At 36.5% G+C, this 21716-nt stretch overlaps 1 protein-coding gene across 2 annotated transcripts in view; it reads right to left on the bottom strand.

Moving 5' to 3' along the window:
* Positions 1-10535: 10535 nt before the first annotated feature.
* The window catches only part of lingo2 (leucine rich repeat and Ig domain containing 2), a 245248-nt gene continuing 234067 nt past the window's right edge, over positions 10536-21716 (bottom strand). For both annotated transcript variants that reach the window (XM_041990264.1, XM_041990265.1), the window contains exon 6: positions 10536-13148. In XM_041990264.1, the coding sequence (XP_041846198.1) occupies positions 11295-13136 (1842 nt within the window). In that variant the 5' untranslated portion in view covers positions 13137-13148 and the 3' untranslated portion in view covers positions 10536-11294. The remainder of the gene's footprint in view (positions 13149-21716) is intronic.

Raw genomic sequence — 21716 nt, 5'->3', positions numbered from 1 at the left:
GCATGAAGGAAGGATTTAGGAGATTTAAAAGATACCGGATGCAATCAAGGTTTAGATAGCATCATTTGGAGTTCACCCTGAATCACCTATCAATGACTGTAACACAAGGCAGGATGAGGTTCATTTTATGTAACTGTGACAAGTTAAAAAGATCAACTTATCCATTACAGACACAAAGACAGCAAATTCATGTGTTGTAGTTATACTTGTGTCTGTAATGATAAAAGATCAACCCCTAAGAAATGGTTTCTGTTTAAAAGAATAACAATAGTTTGATAGTAGATTGTAAAAATGGATTGATGGTAGATTATTTAGTGTCTTGCAGGGTGCATAGCGTTATAATCTGAGTTTGATTATTATTGTCTGTACCTACTACTCTCTACGGCAAACATTGTTTTCCTCTTAATAAATTCCTTAACTGACGAAAGATCACCTCAAGACTCTTGTGATTATTTCTTAGTATTTCTCAGGTATGTATTTTCACGCATTGAAAGTCGCTGTAAAACTTACTAATAATTTACCATACCTAGTTAAAGCGGTTTTAAAGGTTTTGTCAGTGCCAGACAAATGTAGCCTACTTTATCAAGAGTAGAGTAAATAAGACATTTCTCAAGGGACTACTGTGTGTTGTTGCAAAGAAGCTATATGTTCTGCTGCAGCTTACCTATTATGTTTGTTTAATTCAAGTAAAATCCCACACTAAGTAAAACAACATTATCGCTCTTGTAATTTTTTCTCCCCATGTCTCGGCTCCCCTTTTCATGGGGTGCAAGATGATATCTATATAGACTTTTAATCCAATCAGACAACAAAAATACAATTCATGTTTAGCCTGAACAAATATACAGTTCAATGTAAATAAATAAATAAAAAACAGCAATGCAGAAGGGTTTCAGGGTGGAACTTTTATTAAAAGATTTGTAGCACAGCTACACCATCACAATAAGGTCATTTTCAAGGAACTTAAGACAATCAGTAACTACAAGAAAGCACTGCTGTGATTAAGAGTAGGTGGTGATTGGAGGGCACTTCTGGAGTGTATATGTTAAAACCAAAAATGATCTTAAAAAATCTTTGTAAACCAGAATTACCAGGTCAACCAGGTTTGGAAGGAGGACATAACAAAAGCTGAAACAGAATCCACAAGAGAATATGCTCTAAACATGTACTTCTAATCAACTTTTTTACACATGCACAGGGTTTGATGATGTCTACTTTTTTGTCTTGTCAATAGAGGCACAGCATGACAGAATTGATATAGTTTATTCATGTCAAGGGCATCGCATTTGATTTTGATTGTGACTTGCAACACTAACAAGGACATGATTTCCTGACTATGTTCCAGTAAAGCCAACAAATAGATTTTAGGGGAATGTGTGATGCCTCATCATCTGCCATCTCTGGCATTACAGATTTATCCTTTAGATTTCTATTCAGGATTTTTTAAGCCACAGGTCTCTGTCAAATAATGCTTCTGATGGAGGGCATGGAAGACGTGACAGTCATGCAGATGCTAGAAGAGTCAATATTTATCTTCCCAGCAGGTGACAACTGCCTGCCATAAGTTGTTTTGTTGAGCTTACAAGTCATTTTTGCCGTTTATTAGCTTCAAATGGTATATTTTTTGGTAGCTTGTGAATTTAGTCTTTATTATTTTTTTTTTTGTTGTTTTTTTTTTTGTTTTTTTGTGACACTATTCCACATACTTCTCTACATGAGCCTATTTTACATCAAGAAACACGAACAAGGATTTTTAATGCCACTTTTTATTGATCTTAGTACCAAAAAGACTATCTGTCTGAATCCATACTCAAATGAATTTATCATGCAGGTATTCAAGGCATGATTTTCCTCTAAACATGGAGCTGCTGCGCCATAAGCAAGACCCATTATCTATTCCATACTTTGGTCTAAAAACCCCAGCAGATAAAAGCTTGGGTGACATTTAAGCATTTATGAGTACAAATGTGAGACTTCTTAAAGGCTTAACATTGATTGAGTTCAAAGTAGTTTTGGATTCACAATGACAAAGTAGCTTTCCCACACCACTTAACGTGGCCTCATCTCCTTTCCTCTTTAAGTTCCAGCCGGAGACTTTCAGGTAACACATAATGATATATTTCCATGGATATAAAATTCATACTTTGCAGAGGGATGGTGCCATCTCATCAGTATAAACAATAAATAATTATTTTCTTCCACAGAGAAGAAATATTGCTTTATCTTCCAGAGAAGAGGATTTTAAAACTTTGTCTCTTTGCACCAATTTATGGGTACATTTATCATTAAACAATTACATAGGCAAAGAATTCAATTTTCCTCCTCTCATTTCTTTTTTCATGACTGTGTATCCCAGAAAGGGCAAAAACATAATTACAGAATGCAGCAACACACTAACAAAGAAATATCGACTGTTGGCTTACAGGAGAACATTGGGTGGGAACTGTGCAGGGTTTCTGCTGCTAATAATGTTTTCCTCTCTATTATCCTGTAGACATTTTTCACTGCACCAGTATGAGAGAAGCTTATATTTAAGAAGAGCGGAATAGCTCTTATCAGTCCGGTAGTTTTACCTTTTGTTTTCTAAGGAGAGACATACAGCTCCCTGTGTCTATGTTTTAACATGCAGACCATCAAAGAGAAGGAGACAGTATGTCTGTGATGCTTCTCACCATGTGCCAAATAAATGAAAGAGTGAGCATTGTATTTCACTACAATCATGGATTTATTTCAGATTAGTGACTGCTTGATTGTGCATAGGAGATGCATAGCAGCACATGCATGCATTCCTCTTTTGCAGCCAGAGACAATTTTTGGACGTCCGTTTGGAACTGGAGTCGGCTCACATGGGAGCTCATTTGGCAGACCAGCCTGCCACCAGGGAGCCTAATGAAAGCACACACAGCCAAGACTTCAGCTTCAACCAGCTCCACTCTCTTGTCAAACCAAAACCACACAGCTCCTGATTTCCACACTCTCTTTTTCTTACTTGAGTTGCATGCTTATATGATCTCCTATGTGTTGCTTTCTGTGGCCAGTGGGGGTTGGAAATCTATTGGAAAACATGGTGCGTAATTTCACAACTACTGGAATTTCAATGAGCACATGTTGATACTGTTTTTCTATTCCTTGGAGTTGCTTTTCAGATATGTGTCTGAACACAGACAGTAGAGACACACAAGCCCTCTGCATCCATAGATAACTATTTTCTCATGAGAAACAGTTTATGGATTCATTCATTTTCAGCTAGTGTACCACTTCCATGAGATTTGTTAGTTTAGAGGGTGCACTTTGTACATTTATATCCCCAATTCTTTTGAAGTACTAATTCTCTAAGTATTCAGGCAACAGCTTCTACTACTATTTTGTCTGATACTTTTTTTTGTACAACAAAAACAGCAAGGTTGATGTAGTTTCCTGTACTTGCATCAGGAAATATATTGGTAAGTATATAGGAAATTACAAAGTTTAACTGTACAAAGGTTTTGAATTTCTTGGCTTTGGCTCTAGCAATACAAACACGTCTAAATTACAGCTTTCTGCCATTGTCCAAAGACATGTGCGTTAGGTTAATTGGTTACTCTAAATTGTCCATAGGAGGGAGTTTTAGCATGGGTGGTTACTCATGTCTGTTCTCTGTGTTGAGCCTGCAACGGCAATGGACCTGTCAAGGGTATACCCTGCCTCTCACCTGGTAGCTTCCAGCATAAGATCCAACATCCCGCAATCTTATATTAAAATAAGCAGTTAGGTTATAGAGAGAGAAAAAATGGATGATTTATGCATAAAAAAGATGCGAAGTGGGTTTAAAAAGTTTTTTTTTTTTTTTTCTTTCTTTTTTGAACACAGTATCCTCCTGGACAAAAGCCCATTAAATCATTTTCCATTGCAAGTAGTATGTTTACCCTTGTTTCTCACAGGGGTATATTGTATTCAGAACTGATACAGTAAATCCCACTGACTGCTTGGGTAAAAGCTTCTAACAACAACATGAAGAGATTTCAATGTTCTGTATTCCACAAGCTAAGATGAACAATTTCTGATAAACATGACTTTCTCAGATTATTAGGCTATTTTGGTAAATTTATTTGTTTATATATTTATTTATACATTTAATTGGACATTTGAAGTCAGCTGTAAAAAGTTTGCCAGTTGTATTGCAGAAAGCTAAAATAAATGTAATCTCTTTCTTTTACTGCCAGTTGCTGTTTACATTAGTTGAAATTACAGTAAAGTATATATTGTTACATTTACAGATATAAATTCAACGTATCACAATACAGATACCAGTCCCTCATCCCCACCCCTGGCACCTAGCCCCAACAGAAGGATAGTTAAAAGGCAAAGAAAAACAAACAAGCAAATATGCTAGCAACAGAAACCTGTTGTTACCACCAGTATAACCATACTACTAAACAAACCCCGGAAGCATGAATATTGGCTGTCCTGGATAAAGTAACAATAAACGAGAAAAGGTGCCATAGGATAAAAAATAGTAAAAAAAAAAAAAAAAAAGAGAGAAAAGAAAAAGAGACTACATTCTCCAGAGACATTCTTATAAGCATAGGCTGGAAATGGCTAAATTAAAATGAAAATAAGAAGTAGCCCCCTTATGCTCTTAGAAAAACAATAAAACTTAGAGTCAGTACACAGTCGATACTCTAGACTATGAACAAAACAACAGTAGCAGAACAGTGTTACCAGCTATGTGCAGCTTGTTGCCACAGAAATACAAACCGACCCAATGGGCACAAGTGGATCCCAGAGTCAGTCACTCTCCGGGGACGGGACCTTCTTGAGACTCCAGGGCCTGGTCCGGATCTTAAAACCTGTAGGTTTGGCTGTTGGACAAGGTGATGTGAAGAATAGCTGGATACTGGAGGCCAAATTTAACGCTGGCACAGCCATGGAGCTCCCTCTTCAGCCGGACAAAAGTTGCCCTCCGCTTAGCCACAGTCAGTGAGAAGTCCGGGAAAATGTACACTCTCTTCCCGCTGTGTAGCAGAGGGGAGCGATGCCCAGCACGATGTAGATTATCATTCTTTAATTAAAACTGGGTCACCCTGATGACCATCGGACACGGGGGTTCCTCCTCCTTCGGTGTAGCACCTAATGTACAGTGGGCCCTGTCGAGCTCCGGCAAGCCGTCAGGTTCATTCAAGTTTCATTCAAAGTTTGGCAATAAACTCTTTAGGTCGGGATCACCCGATCACTCGCCATTAATGCAGTTCTGACTCTAAAGATACAGACCCCTTAACATACTTGAAGTTGCAGACAGTTGACAAGTTCAGCTACATCTTTCTCCAACTCTTTCTCTCATTGAAATTTAAAGTAGTGTCTCTAATATTTTAGGCACTGCACTATTGTAGCCCTAACAATTAAAGTAAATGAGCTGCTATTTGATTTATTGATTGGATATAGTGATGAGTCATTGAGCTATTTCTTTCTGTGAGCCAAGAACTGTTCAATTTTCAATTGAAACTGCATTAGTCACTTAAGGCTAAGACTCCCATCTGCTTTGCAAAATTATCTCATTAATCATTGTGAAAGTAAGACGGATCAGATCAGTCAGTGGGTGTGTCCCAATTCAGGGTCTGCACACTTCGAAGTGTGGATTCGTCGGCCACATACGTCATCGTGGTGCGCGAAGTACTGTCCCAATTCACAGAATTTTAAGGACCCTCCGAATCCACACTTCGAATCCGCACTTCGTTTGGCCTCAAACGAAGGCTGCTGGTGATGCATCCTTCACGGCCTCTCTTCTCCCACAATTCATTGAGCACAGGACGGGGGCGAATCAGCAACCTCAGAAGAGTCGTATTAAGTTTAAATAAAGTTTTATTTTAAAAAAAGTATGTTTTTTTTTTTTAACTACACTTTAGTATATACGTTACAAAATCAAGTACATTTAAAGCATGTTTGTTAAATGGTAACATTAAAATTCGGTAATATTTGATATTCAATGACTTTTAAGGGGTTAATGAAGTGTGTACCGGCTGGAAGACAACAGAGCCTCAAACCGTATTTTTATTTTTTATTTATTTTTTTTTTACTGTCGGTGTTGCCGCACCATGTTCAGCATCTACTGACGTTTCCTACGAGTAATTTCAGAGGTTTAAGTGATTCAATGTTCTGTGTTGTTGCTATGGGAAATTTTTCTAGACTAGGTAGGCTGTCCTATTTCACGAACGTTAAGCTGACTTTGAAGTGTGTAGACTACGGAGGACACTCTGTAGCCTATGTAGTCTGCGCACTTCAAAGTGTGCAGACCCTGAATTGGGACACAGTCAATATCTGATAATAGTCAGAAAAACAGGCACATGGTGCTAACTGCTTTGCAGATACAGTGCAAATGAACCAGCCTGATTAAAACATAGTCAATTAGTATAAAAAGATCCATATAAAATCAAAGGATTACGTCAAGTATCACCATGGAGACAGAACATACATATTTTAAATGTATCTAGGTTACAGTAATATGGCCATGTAACCAGGAATGTTAATCACAACTTATTTTTGGTAATTATGAATGTAGTAACCAACAGTGTGTTCCCATTTAAAGATGGATGTCAGTTATATAATACTTGCATATTTTAAAAGGCTGAAATTTAAATCTCTTCTGACAAACAAAAGACCACATGGTGGGATGTATATTTCTTTGAGTGTTTTGTGGTGCATGTAGAACACTGTGAATCCTATGTATATCCTTTCTCTTGTGTTAGGGTTGGCACCGACCTGGTTTTGAAATGCAAAATAAGAACCGTGTAAATTTCTTTATTGCATCAAGGTTTGATGCTTTTTGACCGTGTCAGGATCCTCAAAATAAAATAATTTTTAAAAATGTACTAATTTATAAAATACACTGCTGACAATTATAACCTTTGTGTTCTCAGGGTTGGTTTTGAAGCAGTTCTAAAATAAGATTATAAAACAATAATTAGTGCCAATACTGAAATCATAACACTTTGAGCTCACTTGTGTCAAGCAACATCCCACTGAAGCCAGCTCATCTCCTTTCACTGATAACCTCATGTTCTTCTTCCAAACTAGTCAAAATACCCATTTTCAGAGTTAACTTTAGTATGTTCAGACTAACTGACTTATAGTGACTCAGAGGGTTTATATCTTTGGCTTGCAGCATGTTAAATGAGAAGTAGAGGAAGGACAAAGACACAGCTAGTGAGTGACATCAAGACATGTTTTCATCTGTGTATGCCAATATACAAAAAAAGTAATAATTCCTATGACAAGCTGTGAATGAAAAAAAAATGTCCACAGGAATGACATTGTGTGGAATGAAATTGTTGAGGATACCTGGATGCTCATATTAGAATTGTTCTTACTGGAGTCTTCAGATCTAGCAATAAGCTGACAGTTTCTATGATGGATCAACAGCCAGAAAACTTTTTTCAGACACTTCAGATTTTTTTTAATCATATCAAAAGACCTTAGATTTAAACACAGAGATACTAGAACTCAATCTGAAGATCTTGCTTCCATCAGGGATGTTTCAGAGACACCAGTGAGATACTGACAAAAGATGAACAATGCATTTGTGATTTGTGGACCCACATCTAAAACTTAACCATAAAGACATACAATTGCTAAATGTTTTGTAGAAGATTGGGAGTTCCCTCATCAAACCATACATTAAGAAAAAGACAATGTGTGCCCTAAGACCGAGCCACTGCAGTCTTAATCAGATAGCTGAAGAGCTGACCCAGCACTCCAACCCAAACATTACTAACAGAAAGATTATTAGTGGCAGTGTCTTCCTCAGCCAGACCTGCCTCATCATCAACCACTACAGCCACACCTCTATCTTTTTTTTGTAAAGAAAAACGCCTTTTTACCTTTTTCTTTTTGTACATGGGTGTTAAAGGACCTACAGCACTAGAGATGTTACTATAGTTAATATTATCGTAGTAACAAATTCACAAAAACTAATTAATTTTAAATATGTGATCCAATATTGATTACTAATGTTCCGATTACATAATGTTTTATGTATAAATTAAAATTCTTTTTAGGTTTATTTTACCAGTTTATCAGATTGAATACCAGAAGTATGATATGAAAAGAAAAGCACAGCAAAAACACAAAAACAAAGAAAACAATCTTTTCATATATAAGAAAGCCTAACAAGGTGGCCAAGATGTTCAAATGAAAATTGTTTGATAAATCATTGTTTTTGAGGATATTTTGGCTCATTCAAGACACGGGTCAAAACAGACCAGTTAACAAGGACAGTAATAAAAATGAATACAAGAAGGGACAGTTACTGTCACCCTCACTACAAGCAATTAACTCATCATGTAAAAAACTTTACTTTCTACAGGAATGCAAAATCCGGCTCACAGGTTGTATCGCAAAAGCTTTTTCATGTAAAATGAATGCTGTGGTCAGGGGCATAGCTGACCTACAAAGTTAACCTTGTTTTGTATGTTTGGGGAAGCTGTTTGTTGCTCTGATTTCTGAAGTAGCTCAGGGGACTGCAGGCTCAGAAACCAGAGAATATTTATGTCTTCTAATGAGACTCCACAAATGAGGAGCAGCAAAACTATTTTGATCAAAATAAAGAATGAGAGAAACATGCCAATAACATCTCATAAATTACATAGTTAAGTCTTAATGATGAAAAATAAAGTTATATGAACAGTATATCTTTTCAGTAAGTGTTTATTCATGTATGCATTGATCCTTTCATCTACAATTTAAACTGATGATTTCTTTGACTGAAATTTAGAATACATTTTAATTCTGTGCGTCCACATTTGTTTTGAAGAAAAATACAACATAATCCCATGGCAATTCATGTAAATAACCTTGGGCGCTTTTAGCATTTCATTCATGTTCATTCTGAAGCTTTGTGGCATGATTTCGATGATTAAAATAATTGTTAGAGTAAAGGTATAAGCACAGGGCTTTGCTATAAAAAATGTTAAAATATATGCTAACAAGACTTTGGTAAAGAAAATTCTTAGGTTTGCATGGAAACATGTCAAACATCAGGCAAAAGTTGGTTATAACTTAAAAGACTGATATGCACATTACGATGAACTGTGGAGTTAGAATATTAAACAACTGTTTTTATCCTTTTATTTTGCCGAGTTTTCATATGGTCTGAAATGAACGCTACATGTCACAGTATTTAAACAAACAAAAATAAATTCTGCATGTCTATCATTGTAACTGTAGAAATAAGGTAACTACAGTGCATTAGCCTCTGACTAGAGGTCTGAATGCATCTGACAGTGACCTAGCTGTTTTGGCTTCATGGAAATCAGCCTTCCCTGGGTGCCACCATTTACAGAACCTGAGCAGATTACTTCAATTGCAAGAGTAAACGCGTATGCAGAAGAATTGAATGATGTGAAAAGTGAGGCTAAACTAAGAGGGGGCTGCGCACTAGACCTAAAAAATAATACTTGTGCTTGCTGAATTGAGAAGGCTAAGTTAAAATTGTCGCTCCATTGTTGTGTCCAGTGTCATGCCATGTTGACCTACTGGGAAAATGTTAGTGCATCAACAAAAAGTAAACCAGTTGTAAATTAGTTGAATGATTTCAGCAGAGTCATAATTATTGTGAGTTGAGGATCATAGCCATCACCTGTCTCATTTTCCACCTGTTAGTTTTACAAACTTTCACCAGGAACTCCAGAACAAAATGGGCACTGCTACAACAGCTGGATTTAATCTCGCTCTCTTCGTCCTTTACTGGACATCTTGGACATTGTAAGCTACACAGTTTAACTGGTAACTTTTTCCACAGCTAGAACAATAAGGAAATGATATGATCCTTTTTCATCTCAAAATACTTGTGGTCTTGGTGTATCGTAACTATTGTCAAATTGGAAAATTATACAGATCTTGATTAATTCATGAATGAGTACTTTCTGTTAGAAATTAAATTAACATTTGTGTGTATAAATGTGAAGATCTACAGACTTAGATATATAGAAACAAATCCCCTGCGGTACTGTTGCAATGATGACCATAGTAATAAAGACCAAATCCAAAGAATGTCCATGAGTGTTGCTGTGGAGAAAAAGATTTTCCCATATATAAAGTCAGACTCATTGGTACAAATACATCTTCATTTATTTCACATACATGTTCTTTCTTTTTTTTCTTTTTACTTTAGAAGTTTTCACAATCTAAATGATTCAACAACAAAATGAAGAACTACCACAACAAAGTCCAAATTTCCTACAGGAGAAAATTATGCAAATGTCACTTTAGTAAAATTGACACATGTAATTTGCTAACCAGCAAAAGCACAGTTAAAAGAATAAAAGGGACAAAATAGGACAAAAAGGTGTTTCATGTAAGTAAGTTGACCAATGCGGGTCATCGCCATCATGATCCAAATGTAATGTTAGATCCTGAACAGTGTTGAAGGACTGATATATATATATATATATATATATATATATATATATATATATATATATATATATATATATATATGTTTTTTTTTTTGTAAAATTCTTAATATGTTTCATAAATGAAAGCATTTTCTTTTATTTTTTATTAGTAAATAATATATATGTATCTATTCATTAATATCCAAGTATCAATTGGGGAAACAAGGACAGACAATCAGCCATAGAAGCCCTTCCAGAATCAATGGAAACTTGAAAAGTCTGAAGAATGTTCTTGTTGAACATGTGTTTATACTGGTTTTGGCTAATGCATCCCATGAATATTGCTATGAATAGTTCTCTTGAATGAATATGTACATATGCGTACATAATGAATTATTAGGTACACATAGTACTGAACAAAAGGAAAAAGAATCTGTTTCATTGATTTGTTCGGTGAATAAGCATGGCGCAAGACTAAACAAAGTAGGTTAATAGCTTAGATACAAATTTTTACTGTACATGGTTCAGCAGAGTCTGTAGAGTGAACCCAAAATTGAGGGCTTTTGAGCATATAAATTTCAAAAAGATGATACATGACACCTTTTTCCTCCAGGTCCAATGGCGACAATTGCTTCCAGTCCTCATCTGAGATGCTGCCAGATGGCAATTATGTAAGAGTTCCACTCTCCTTCTCATATTTGAAACACAGCTTTCAAGCACAATGTCAAGATCCAGTGATATAAGCTCAGTAATTTATGATGCCCTAAAGACTTTCACGACCACTCTCTCTGCACCAGTGAGAAGTTCAGTCGTCCTATTTTCAAAAAAATACATTGTACTTTGGGCATTTACATGATTTAGTCTTGGATCTTTTTCTTTCTCTATATATTTATATATAGTTATATGCATGTGTATAAAAAAAACAACTCACATCATTTTCATGTTAAAACGACGAGGACCAGCTTGTCCATCTGCTGAATCAACATTAGTGCCATTAGACTTTGACCTAGGCACATATTCAACATCTATGTTGTTTTTATGCTTTCCTTTTCCTCTGCTCCAAACGAAAAGGAGCAGGAAGCAAAATAAGACCACTCCCAAGAAGGTGAAACAACCCATTGCTGTTGACACTAATATAGTCTTTAAGTCCAAACCAAGGGTCACACCGGCCGTCCCATTGGTCGTTGTATTGCTGGGATCTGTGTAGTACTGGGTCCTGTTGGCATACAGTGATCCCAGACTTTTCACTGCCAGCGATGTCATCAGGGTGTCATTCCCAGCAGTATTAGAGGCAAGGCAAAGGTACACTCCACTGTCTTGCATCTCCGCTGACTTAATCTCCAGTGTGCCATTGTTGTGCACCGTCACTCTTCCATGGCTCCTGCTTGTCAGTACTCGTCTACGTGGGGACAACCAAGACACACTGGGCCTAGGTGTTCCATCAGCACTGCAGCGTAGGATCGCCTGCTGGCCCTCATCCACCGTAATTGTTTGTGTTTTATTCTCACGAATTTTTGGCTTTGTGCAGGTGACGTAGTAAGACAGAAGAGTCTCTTTAAATTCCTTAAAAGGCCTTCCACGAATACCCTCAGGTGTGCTGCATTCTGGCTGGGAATCTCCAAAATAGATGGAGTGCCTTTTTTGTAGGATCCACATGAGACGACAGTCACACACTAAGGGGTTGTTGTCAATCAGAAGAACCTCCAGAGCCTCGGGAGACTGAAACACACCTTTCTCTAACGTATCTAGTTGGTTGTGAGAGACATTAAGGACTCTGAGACCCCGCAGTCCTTGGAAGGCAAACGGTTCAATGGTGATCAGTTGAGCTCCCACTAGATGCAGCTCTCGCAGTCGAACTAACTCCATCAGCATGCCCCCTTCTATGTGCTTGATGTGATTGTAAGACAGGTTGAGATGTGTCAGGAAGGGCAGATGTTTAAGAGCTTGATAAGGGAAAGAGGACAAGTTGGTGTTGGTTATGAACAGTGTTGTCAGGTTTAGGCCATGTAGAGTGTTAGCTGGGACATGGTCTAGTGAAGGCCAGTTATCGATCTCCAAATGCTGCAGTCGGAAAAGCTTTCTGAATGAGTATGGATGCAAAGTGCTAATGCTGAGGTAACGTAGATGGAGACTGACTAAATTGTGCAGGTGAGAAAGGGCCTCAGTAGGTACAACTGTAAGGTTGCATCTTTCTAAGGTTAGTGTCTCCAGGCTTATAAGTCCACTAAATGCACGATGAGAAATATAAACCAGATCATTGTCACCCACTTCCAAAAATTTAAGATTATGCAGATCCTGGAACATGTAATCCAGGAGGATGACGATCTTATTGTCACTTATATCCAGTCGGGTAAGATTTGTTAGCGCCGTGAAGACACCCAGGGGGAGGAGTTTGATGCGGTTGCTCTTCAGATTGAGTGAGTGCATGTTGAACAGGGCATTAAAAGCTCCGGGCTCAACATATCTGATAATATTTCCACTGAGGTCAAGTTCCTCAAGCCCAGGAAAGGGAACAAAGTCATCAGGGTTGATCATGGTCAGCTTGTTCTTACTCAGGTCCAGGATCCTGGTCTCAGTTGGAATGCCATCTGGGATGTTTGGCATGCGCTTGCGGTGACAGACAACTGCCTTGCTCTGTGCTGAACACTCACAACGTGAGGGACATCCCAAGGTAGAACCAATAAAGACAGCCACGAGGGCCAGTCCCAGGAATGGCTGCCAGCATGAGATGACTGTGTGCAGCATGATTTTGCTCATACAGTCCACCATTATGTCACGGTTCTGCAAAAAAGCAAAGAAAAGGCAGAAAGAGAAAACTCAGTTAGTGACTCAGCTTTTGGGTAGCTGTTTTACTAAAGAATAATTTAATATTGTTTAAAAAAAAAAAAAAAGAAGGAAAAGACTCTATAGAGAGAGAGTCTATAGAGAAAACTGGCCAACAGTGGTTGTAATAGTATTTGAAAACAAATCAAAGGAAGCCACACATATCTACTTTTTGTCTTCCTGTTCCGAACTGGTAACTTTATTTAAAAACTCTAAATTTTTTTTTAAATTTTTTATTTATTTTTTCTTTTATTTTTAGTTTTCTGTTCTATTGTATATTGGTTTTCAAAATTCAAATGCATTTTGAGAGAACATTAAGTATTCTACAACCCACTCCTTTTAATTATTTTTTGCTGTCCTGTACTGGAAGTGTTTAGTGTAAATGTGTGACAGCAACACAAATCTGGATTTTTTTTTTCCTTGACAAATTTCTGACTTGTTTCTTCAAATGTCCTTTTTCTCTATATAGACAACAAACATAACTCTTTTGTTTAAGGACACAGTTATATAAAAAAAAAAGTTACAAGTTTATGGGAACATAATCTGTGAGTGAAAATTGAAACAAACACACACACAGACACCTACACATACAATTGACAGTTTAGGGAAATCATCAACAAGTGTGACCAAATCCAGTAGAGAGGTAAAAATTGTTGCAAAGCATGATTTAATGCTGGAAAAATATTATTTTGAGATACAGTGATACAACCTGGTCCACCTAAAATCTGTCCATTTATGTTTAATTTTCATCCACAGACCTACTGATACACATGTAAGTGATATGAGTGCATTAAGTAGATGATATGAACTTATGTAATTTTTACACACAGTTACAGTAGCAGGTAACAACAGTTGCAAACTATCTGCCTCACTTGTGTCATGGTGCCCATGATGTGTCAAGGTGTAAATGTGGAAATAGATTATAATGCAAAAATTTTACAAAGACATGCCCATTTACATGAGAACATAATGCAAACCCAAACAAACAAAAAACAACAACAACAACAACAAAAAATTATTACATACTGTCCATATATGGCTATATCAAAATTTAGATCGTTTAACTGATTGAGAAATTAGTCCGTGCATTGATATTAAGCATACCAAGACAACTGAAATGCAGCAATAAATATGGGAAGAGCAAATTGTAAATGTCAACAGCCAAAATTCTTCCAGACATGAACGTGGTTTTTATCTGCGAATGGATCAGTCATCACTGCATGTGTGTGCTGTCTTCTTGTTTGCCTTTTTAGATGTTGTTTATCCCAATTGGTGCCCTAGCAACTATCAAACAAAGCCAGTACTGCAATGTTAAAACTTAGAGATTCTCACACACACTGAGTTGTTTCTCCAGTTCAGAGACAACAAAGTAAAAATCACGACACAAGTATAGCAGCTAACATGTGTAATGATCTATGGCACATACAGCTCGTTTGAAGAGAACAAAAACATGCCGTTATTTTAGTGAAGTGATTACATTACGAACAAAAACACCGTTTTTACATTTTTTTGGCCATTTGCCGTTGATTTAATTACATACTGCAGATTTAAGGTATACTACTTTTAAGACAAGGAAAATAATTTAAATAATAATACTAATGTATCTAAAAACATATAGAAAAAAAGCTGTGGTCCACCATGTCCATGTCATAAACATCATTTGAATCTTTTGTGCTGCTTTTTCAGTCACCAGCCCTGTCAATCATTGTGTGTATACTATACATGCGTTACTTGAGTGCAAATGTAAGAGAAAGTCAGTTATTGATTTTCATGTGCAGTGCATTAACTGCTGGTATGTCCATAAAATCATGGTTTTCTCTCCTGAATCTTTTGTTCTCCTGCCAAGTGTAGAATGCAGAGTGCACAGGTGGAAAAAAAGGAACAAAGAAGTGGGAGTTTGTTTAGAGAAATTTCTTCTTTTTTTTTTTTTTTTCTTTTTAGCTGCTTTATACCTTTTTGGAAAGTTTCCATGTCAACTAATTAAGTGCATGTACTCACGTGAAACAAAAAAGAGAATAAAATTGCATTACATAGACTAAAAACTACTAGGAGCTCCACTTGTCTCAGAAACCTTTAGCTAATTTTTACTATGATACATCCTCAGTACATTTTATACCTCAAATATGCGCATATTCTTGCAAGTGTGTTAATATTTAATAAGTCATATTTTAACCTTGTGTTCATAAATATGTCACACTTTAGCCATCTCAGGCCCAAACATAGTATAGTAATTTTACTGTCAAATCTACTTGGTTATCTTTCTGAATGACACTACCAGTTCACAAATACTTGCACTGTCATAAGTCACTTGCTTACACATGTGTATTAGTGGATGGCGGTGGAGTCAAAAATTAAGTTACTGCTACAGTTTGCACCCTTTTGTGTTTATTACTGTCTTTTTTTGTTGCTTTGCTGTGTAATGTTATTATTCCTTAACTTGTGCATTACAACAAATATAAAAAAAAATTAATAATGGTTCGGAACTTATTTTAGCTACAACATAAAACAAATTTTGTGATCGCCACTTGGGCATTTTACAGCATACAAAAACAATTCTGCTGCTTTCATAGTTAATTAGTTTCAATTAAACTGAATGGATCGCCTAAATCTTATTTTACAAAACACACTCGCAGCATTATAAAAATCATAAAATACACCTGTGTTAAGGTTAATCATGTTTATTGGCCTATCAATGACCCTATGAATACCCCAAATCAGTAGCAACCACATCGGCCTGGGTTGTAAAACAGTTTTTATTACAGTTCTCCACATTAACACACTTTCTATTATCCCATTTAATAAATGGTATGGCTGGTTTTTCCTTGTGTAAGGATGAGTGCAGCACCGCCCTGCATGGATGGCCACAGAAGAAATAAATGCAAAAGTTTCAATCTGTAAAGAAATATGTTCAGGAAATTTAAAGGAAAGAATGAATGAACACAATGCTGTGAGATTAATGTTTTGTTCATTCAAGAAACCTTAAAATAAGATACAACCTGTAACTGAATGTGTTTTTTTTTTTTTTTTGTTTTTTTTTCAGTTTTAATTTTCACTGTAAAATTTGGTAGCATATCTGGGCAGCTTAATTGTACTTTAGCTGCTGTTGCCATCTTTGTAATTTGGGGATGTAACAGGTGATTGCCATCTTAAATTAAAGGACTTTGGTCTTGACAGGAATTCTTGTGATCTATGAAAGAATTAGTGATGCACAAAATGAAGCCTGGTATTGAAGAGTGCCTAGGCATATTTCAAAGTCAGATTTGTCAACAAAATTAAGGTGATAAGTACACAAATAGATATTCTGGTGGTATACAGATTGCTTTGTGTTAGCACTTTGAAAAAAAAGCTGTAAATTGGAGATGAAAATGATCATCCTTGTCTTTTTTGTCAAACTATTACACAATAAAATATTTTTGCAGACTAATCTCAGACATAGTTTATTGTTAACCAGAGCCTGGACACCAGTTATTCTTATGGATTCCAGCTATTTGCTTGTCTTTCTTCTCTGTGATAGTCTGTAATAAGCCTGACTGTTTTCCGATTCCTTTACTGAATCTATTGATTAAAAATGTTCATTAAATCAAGTGTCTTTTACCACTCAGTGGGCTAACTTCACACACTGTAACCTCTCAGATGAAGTCTTTTTTAATCACTCAATATGTCTAAAATTAACATCTATTATTTTAAGAAATTATTACAAACCTGTTGAACTAAACACATTTCAAGGAGAACTGAATAGGTTTCATGAAGTCTCTTGTAGCTATTAAGAGACTTACTGAGTTATATATAGCATCCCACAGTGGTGCCAAAAGCATACTCTCTAGGTTAAAAACTGAGCCAAGGTATCCTGACAAGGTGTGAGTACGTTTCAAGATGGATATATACAGACCTTTACATTTGATGGCTCATGTTTGGGGGGAAAACAAAACACATTCTTATGGACAGCACAACAGATTTTTAAATTCATGCTCGTGTTCCTTCAGATTCTTCTCACATAATAACCACCTTGTGATTGCCACCATATGATTCAATGGTTTACTAAGAGGGAGTCTAATCAGGATAGTGATTGGATTTCTTTCTGCAACAGAGTGTAATCAGAGTAAGACAGAGTATGCAATGTGACCCTCTCACCTGTTCATTTCTGAATGAGAGCACCATAATACAAGTGCGTAATCACTTGCACCCACTGAAGTGTGTCCTGTGTGCAGGAGCAACTGCCTGGAAATTGGTAGATGCCCTGGGGCAATTAAAATAAAAGCTTAATAATATATCAGCTGAGCTATTAGGACTGAAATATTGAGACCTGCGTAAGACTTTAAAAAAGGAAGGGGCAAAAAAAATCTTATTATCTCAGTACAAAACAATACATGCAAATACAAAATATCTGTCAAATACTTCCCTTTAAAGGAGCATGGCAAAGTAAAACTTTTTCAGAAATATGCTTTTAAAAATGGGCCACATCATAAAATAAATTCCAATTTCGACCTTTGGTGTATTTCATATTTTCTTATACATTTTCACATTATCTAACTCTTATGGAGACTACCAGCTGCATTTGGTAGGAATTCAGTGGCAAATATTCTGCAATGTTATTTGAGCTTAAGACAGCATGACAAAGGTGTTTCTATAATGTGGCCCCTGACCCACATTAGTGTGGGGTTGGATCTTGAGAGAGGGGTGATAGCAGCTAAAGGTGTCTGACTCAGCACAAATGTGAACAGCCATTTTGTCGCGGGTGTTGAGGTCATCTGCACAATCATCCCGACTCAAGTAGCCTGATGTAAATTTCTGACTGACTTAATATGTTTGACAGTGAATTTCTCATTTATTATGTAACAGTCACAAATTTGATGGTATTTACTTCTAACTTTTAAGTCCACTATTATGTGTTTCTTGGAAATGCCTCAGTTAATTTTCAGCTGAGAATCATTCACTAAATAAACACTTCTTGCTGCGCCTTTTGCCAGACTAATTCATCTCTGTGGAGCTATGATCTCCTGACTTGGTGTCCAGGTAAGTAAACACTACAGAAAGTTCTATCAAAAAGATATCTAAAAGGTGAGTGCACTGCTTTATACAGAAGAATGATATCACTCCCCAGGCAGTTGGCTGATATCCTCTTTGTTATTGCCAGATTTCTGTCTTCACACGCCTTTGTTGGCTTTGATTTTTGCTTACAATTGTTTAGTGTTTGCACCCACTTTCAGTCCATATTACCTTTTAGTGTATCCACACTGGCATACTGTAATTACCATGAGCAGGAAGTTAATTCAGACTGAAATGCTGTCATTTATACTAATTCACTCATTAATTCTCTTCAACTGGAAAATAAATAAAAATAAAAACCTGCAGTTTAGGTGCTGCGTTTTTGTGTTCTTTGCAATTACATAACAAAAACAACACAGGTTACTAAAGTGTGGTAAGATCAGAGACGACATGCACTGACTCGAGTCTTGGTTCTGAGCAGAACCTTTCTGGTGCCACAGCCAGAAGCTCCACAGAAAAACTGTCATTGATTCTGTTTTAATTGAATCCAGCTGAGTCAAGCAATCAAGGGCCAGTTTACTCATCAGTGTCTCTCCCCCTGTTGTTCTGAGTGGACACCCACTGGTCATGTTTGATTCACACTTATTTACCAACTAATTATCCTCACAGCTTCAAAATGAAGTAAATATAATTATGTGAAACGATAAACTAAATGACTTGACGGTAGACCTTGCTGAGGCAGAGGTCATTTTGTCCTGGGAAATTTGAAGCATACTTTTGGGAAAAAACAAACACATTTTAACTGAATTTTGCTTATACTCTTAAGGTTTAACAAAGCTAGTGTGAATAAAATTTATTTGAATGTGGACTTTAAGGGCATGATACCTCCTTACTTGTTGGTTCAAAGGAAAACAGTTTCTAAATGTTTTTCTTCTTCTTCTTCTTCTTCTTCTTCTTCTTCTTCTTCTTTTACACATTAGTAATGGCATTCTGCAAATATATTCCTGATACCCTTAGTACTTTAAGCCATAATACTGGCAAACTGTTGGTTGTAAACATATTGCTTTGGCATTTATCTGAGGAGTCAGTTTGTACACCCTACCAGTTACCAAGACACTTCTTATTTTACCCAAGTAGTTTGAGGCTTTAGATAAGAACCTAGCCTCTGTGCAATCAACCAATAAAAAGCCACTTGTGAAATTGGCCAGGCTCTATCTACTCTGGAAAGGTTTTCATACTGTGTTTGATGTGAACCCCAGGCACTGATCATTGCACATAATGTAATTCCTCCTCACACTGAAAGGCTTCACTGCGTTTGTGTTGGATAGTTGGAGAAAGTTGCTTTCTTTACCCACAAATTATCAACAGCCCTTAAAAAGCCTAATCAAAGTGTCACATTTTGATATTTTGACTTGGAAGACTGATCTGGAGAAGGAGCTTCTTCAGAAAGCAGGGAGAGAAAAAAACATTAACTCTCAAGCTCATGCAAAGGCTGTAGAGGAATAGGGCTGTGTGAGCAATACAGCAATAATGAAAGCAGCATTATGTGTAATCATGCAGGGTATGAATGTGCTACATACTGGCTGCAGCAGCTATAAAGCAAGCTCTCTCCTGAACTAGCATTTGACATGGCTGCTCTCAAAACAGCAGGCCCAGCTCTTTTTAATGTAATTGGCTATAATGAGAGATAAATGTGCAAGAAGACTATCTGAAAAGGATAAAAGTAAAGGCTTAAAACATTCCATATGTGCAGTGTTTCCAATCCATTTAAGAAAGATAAAAACCATGTCAGCACTTTGACACAAGCATATCTTCACCATTTTTTTCTGTTTGTAAAGAAAAACAAATTAGTCTTTGCTTTTTTTTTTTTTTTTTTTCTTGCTATGGACCCATACAAGCATCTTTATTGCCCGAAGAACCACAAAACAGCAGCACAACCTCACATGCGCCATTATAAAGGAAATTTATTAAATCACCATTTTGTTTTATCAAGGCTTTTAGCTTATAATAATTCTGCCCTGAAGGAAAGATGCTATTAACATTCAGGTTAGTTCACAGTCTGAGCGTGCAATTAACCCACCTTTTCCAAAGAGCATCCGAGAGTAATCAAATGGGATCATAATGAGTGGGAAGAGACATGAATCTTCTTTGCCTTACCTATTATTAAGAGGATCTTTTTTAGAAAGGGCAGCAGAAAGGTGAACTGGCACACCAAGTGACACTGTACTCCTTTAATAAACCACACTCCTCCTGACAACAGTATACTTCCACAGGATGTGAGCTGGATGTGATTAAACAGCTCTACCACCTTCAATTCTACCAAAAAGAAATAATTAAAGGGAGGTAAAGCAGCAGTAGTTCTCATAGCACAAGGAACAGAATGAATAATAATAATAAAAGAAAAATCAAAAGAAATATGCTGTTGCATTATTCTTGGGAATTTCTAATGACTTTATAAAGGCAGTGAAAATTTTAAAACCACTTATGAACAGTATAAAGTGATGCAAAGAGTTTCATGAACACACCACTGCAAAAGCAACACTATCCTGCGCTCATGATTTAAAGTTTTTTGGACTCAAAGCCCTTTACAGTGAGGATCAACAGCCTGGGGGTAATGATAGGCCTGCATGCACAAATTACCTTCTGCTTGGCTTGCAGAGCGAAGTCAGAGCTCAATTAATCCCTGTTAATTAGAGATAAACTTGGTAGATTGACTCAGTTGCTCTTTTTTGAGTCTGATAACCCCTGGTTTGGGAGTGATGCGAAACGGGTGCGTCAACAATCGGATCTCAAATCATCCCAGAGGAAAAGCCTCTTGGAGATGAGAGCTAATCCACATTTAGTAGCTATTAAAATGGCAAACACTGGAGACAAGCAAGAGCTCGTAAAAAAATAATGTGAGGCTTGGGAGTTAAATGTGCGATGACAAAAATTAAAAATAATGATAATAAAAAAAAAAAAAAATAAATAAATAAATAAATAAAAAGAGAAAGTCCCAATATGAGAGAGCTCAATGGGACATGGTATGTCCCAAAAAGAACAATCTATGAATTTAGCAGACTATTAGAGAGCGATGTAGTATAAGATAGGATTTTATTGTGGCACATTATTCAGCATAAAAACAACACCCACACTCCAATTCCATTATAAAACATAAACATTAATGCACCTTTATATTGATACTGAAGTGATGTTTGTTCTTTGTATCAACACTTCAGCAGGCCAGGAAACACTTCATATTTAATCTCACATCAAGAGCAACAAATTGTCAAATGATGCAAAAATTACCATATTATTATATTATTATCTTATTAGAAATAGTTTATACTAGTTGAAGAACAGCAGACCCTCTTTTTTCATAAAGTAAAACTTATAGCAACTCCAGCAACTGGCACAGATTATTCGATATTTGATATGAAGAAAAAAAAATGCTATATCCAATATTTTTGGAATAGCATGACCAATAAACCAAAATGTATATTTTATCAGGATATACTGATAATAATCTGGTCCTTACAGGTCTAATAGGTTAATACAAGT

The sequence above is a fragment of the Melanotaenia boesemani genome, chromosome 7 (assembly GCF_017639745.1).
Source record: "Melanotaenia boesemani isolate fMelBoe1 chromosome 7, fMelBoe1.pri, whole genome shotgun sequence".
Lineage (NCBI taxonomy): Eukaryota > Metazoa > Chordata > Actinopteri > Atheriniformes > Melanotaeniidae > Melanotaenia > Melanotaenia boesemani.
The sequence above is the reverse complement of the archived record's forward strand: the minus strand, read 5'-3'. Positions and strand labels throughout refer to the sequence as shown.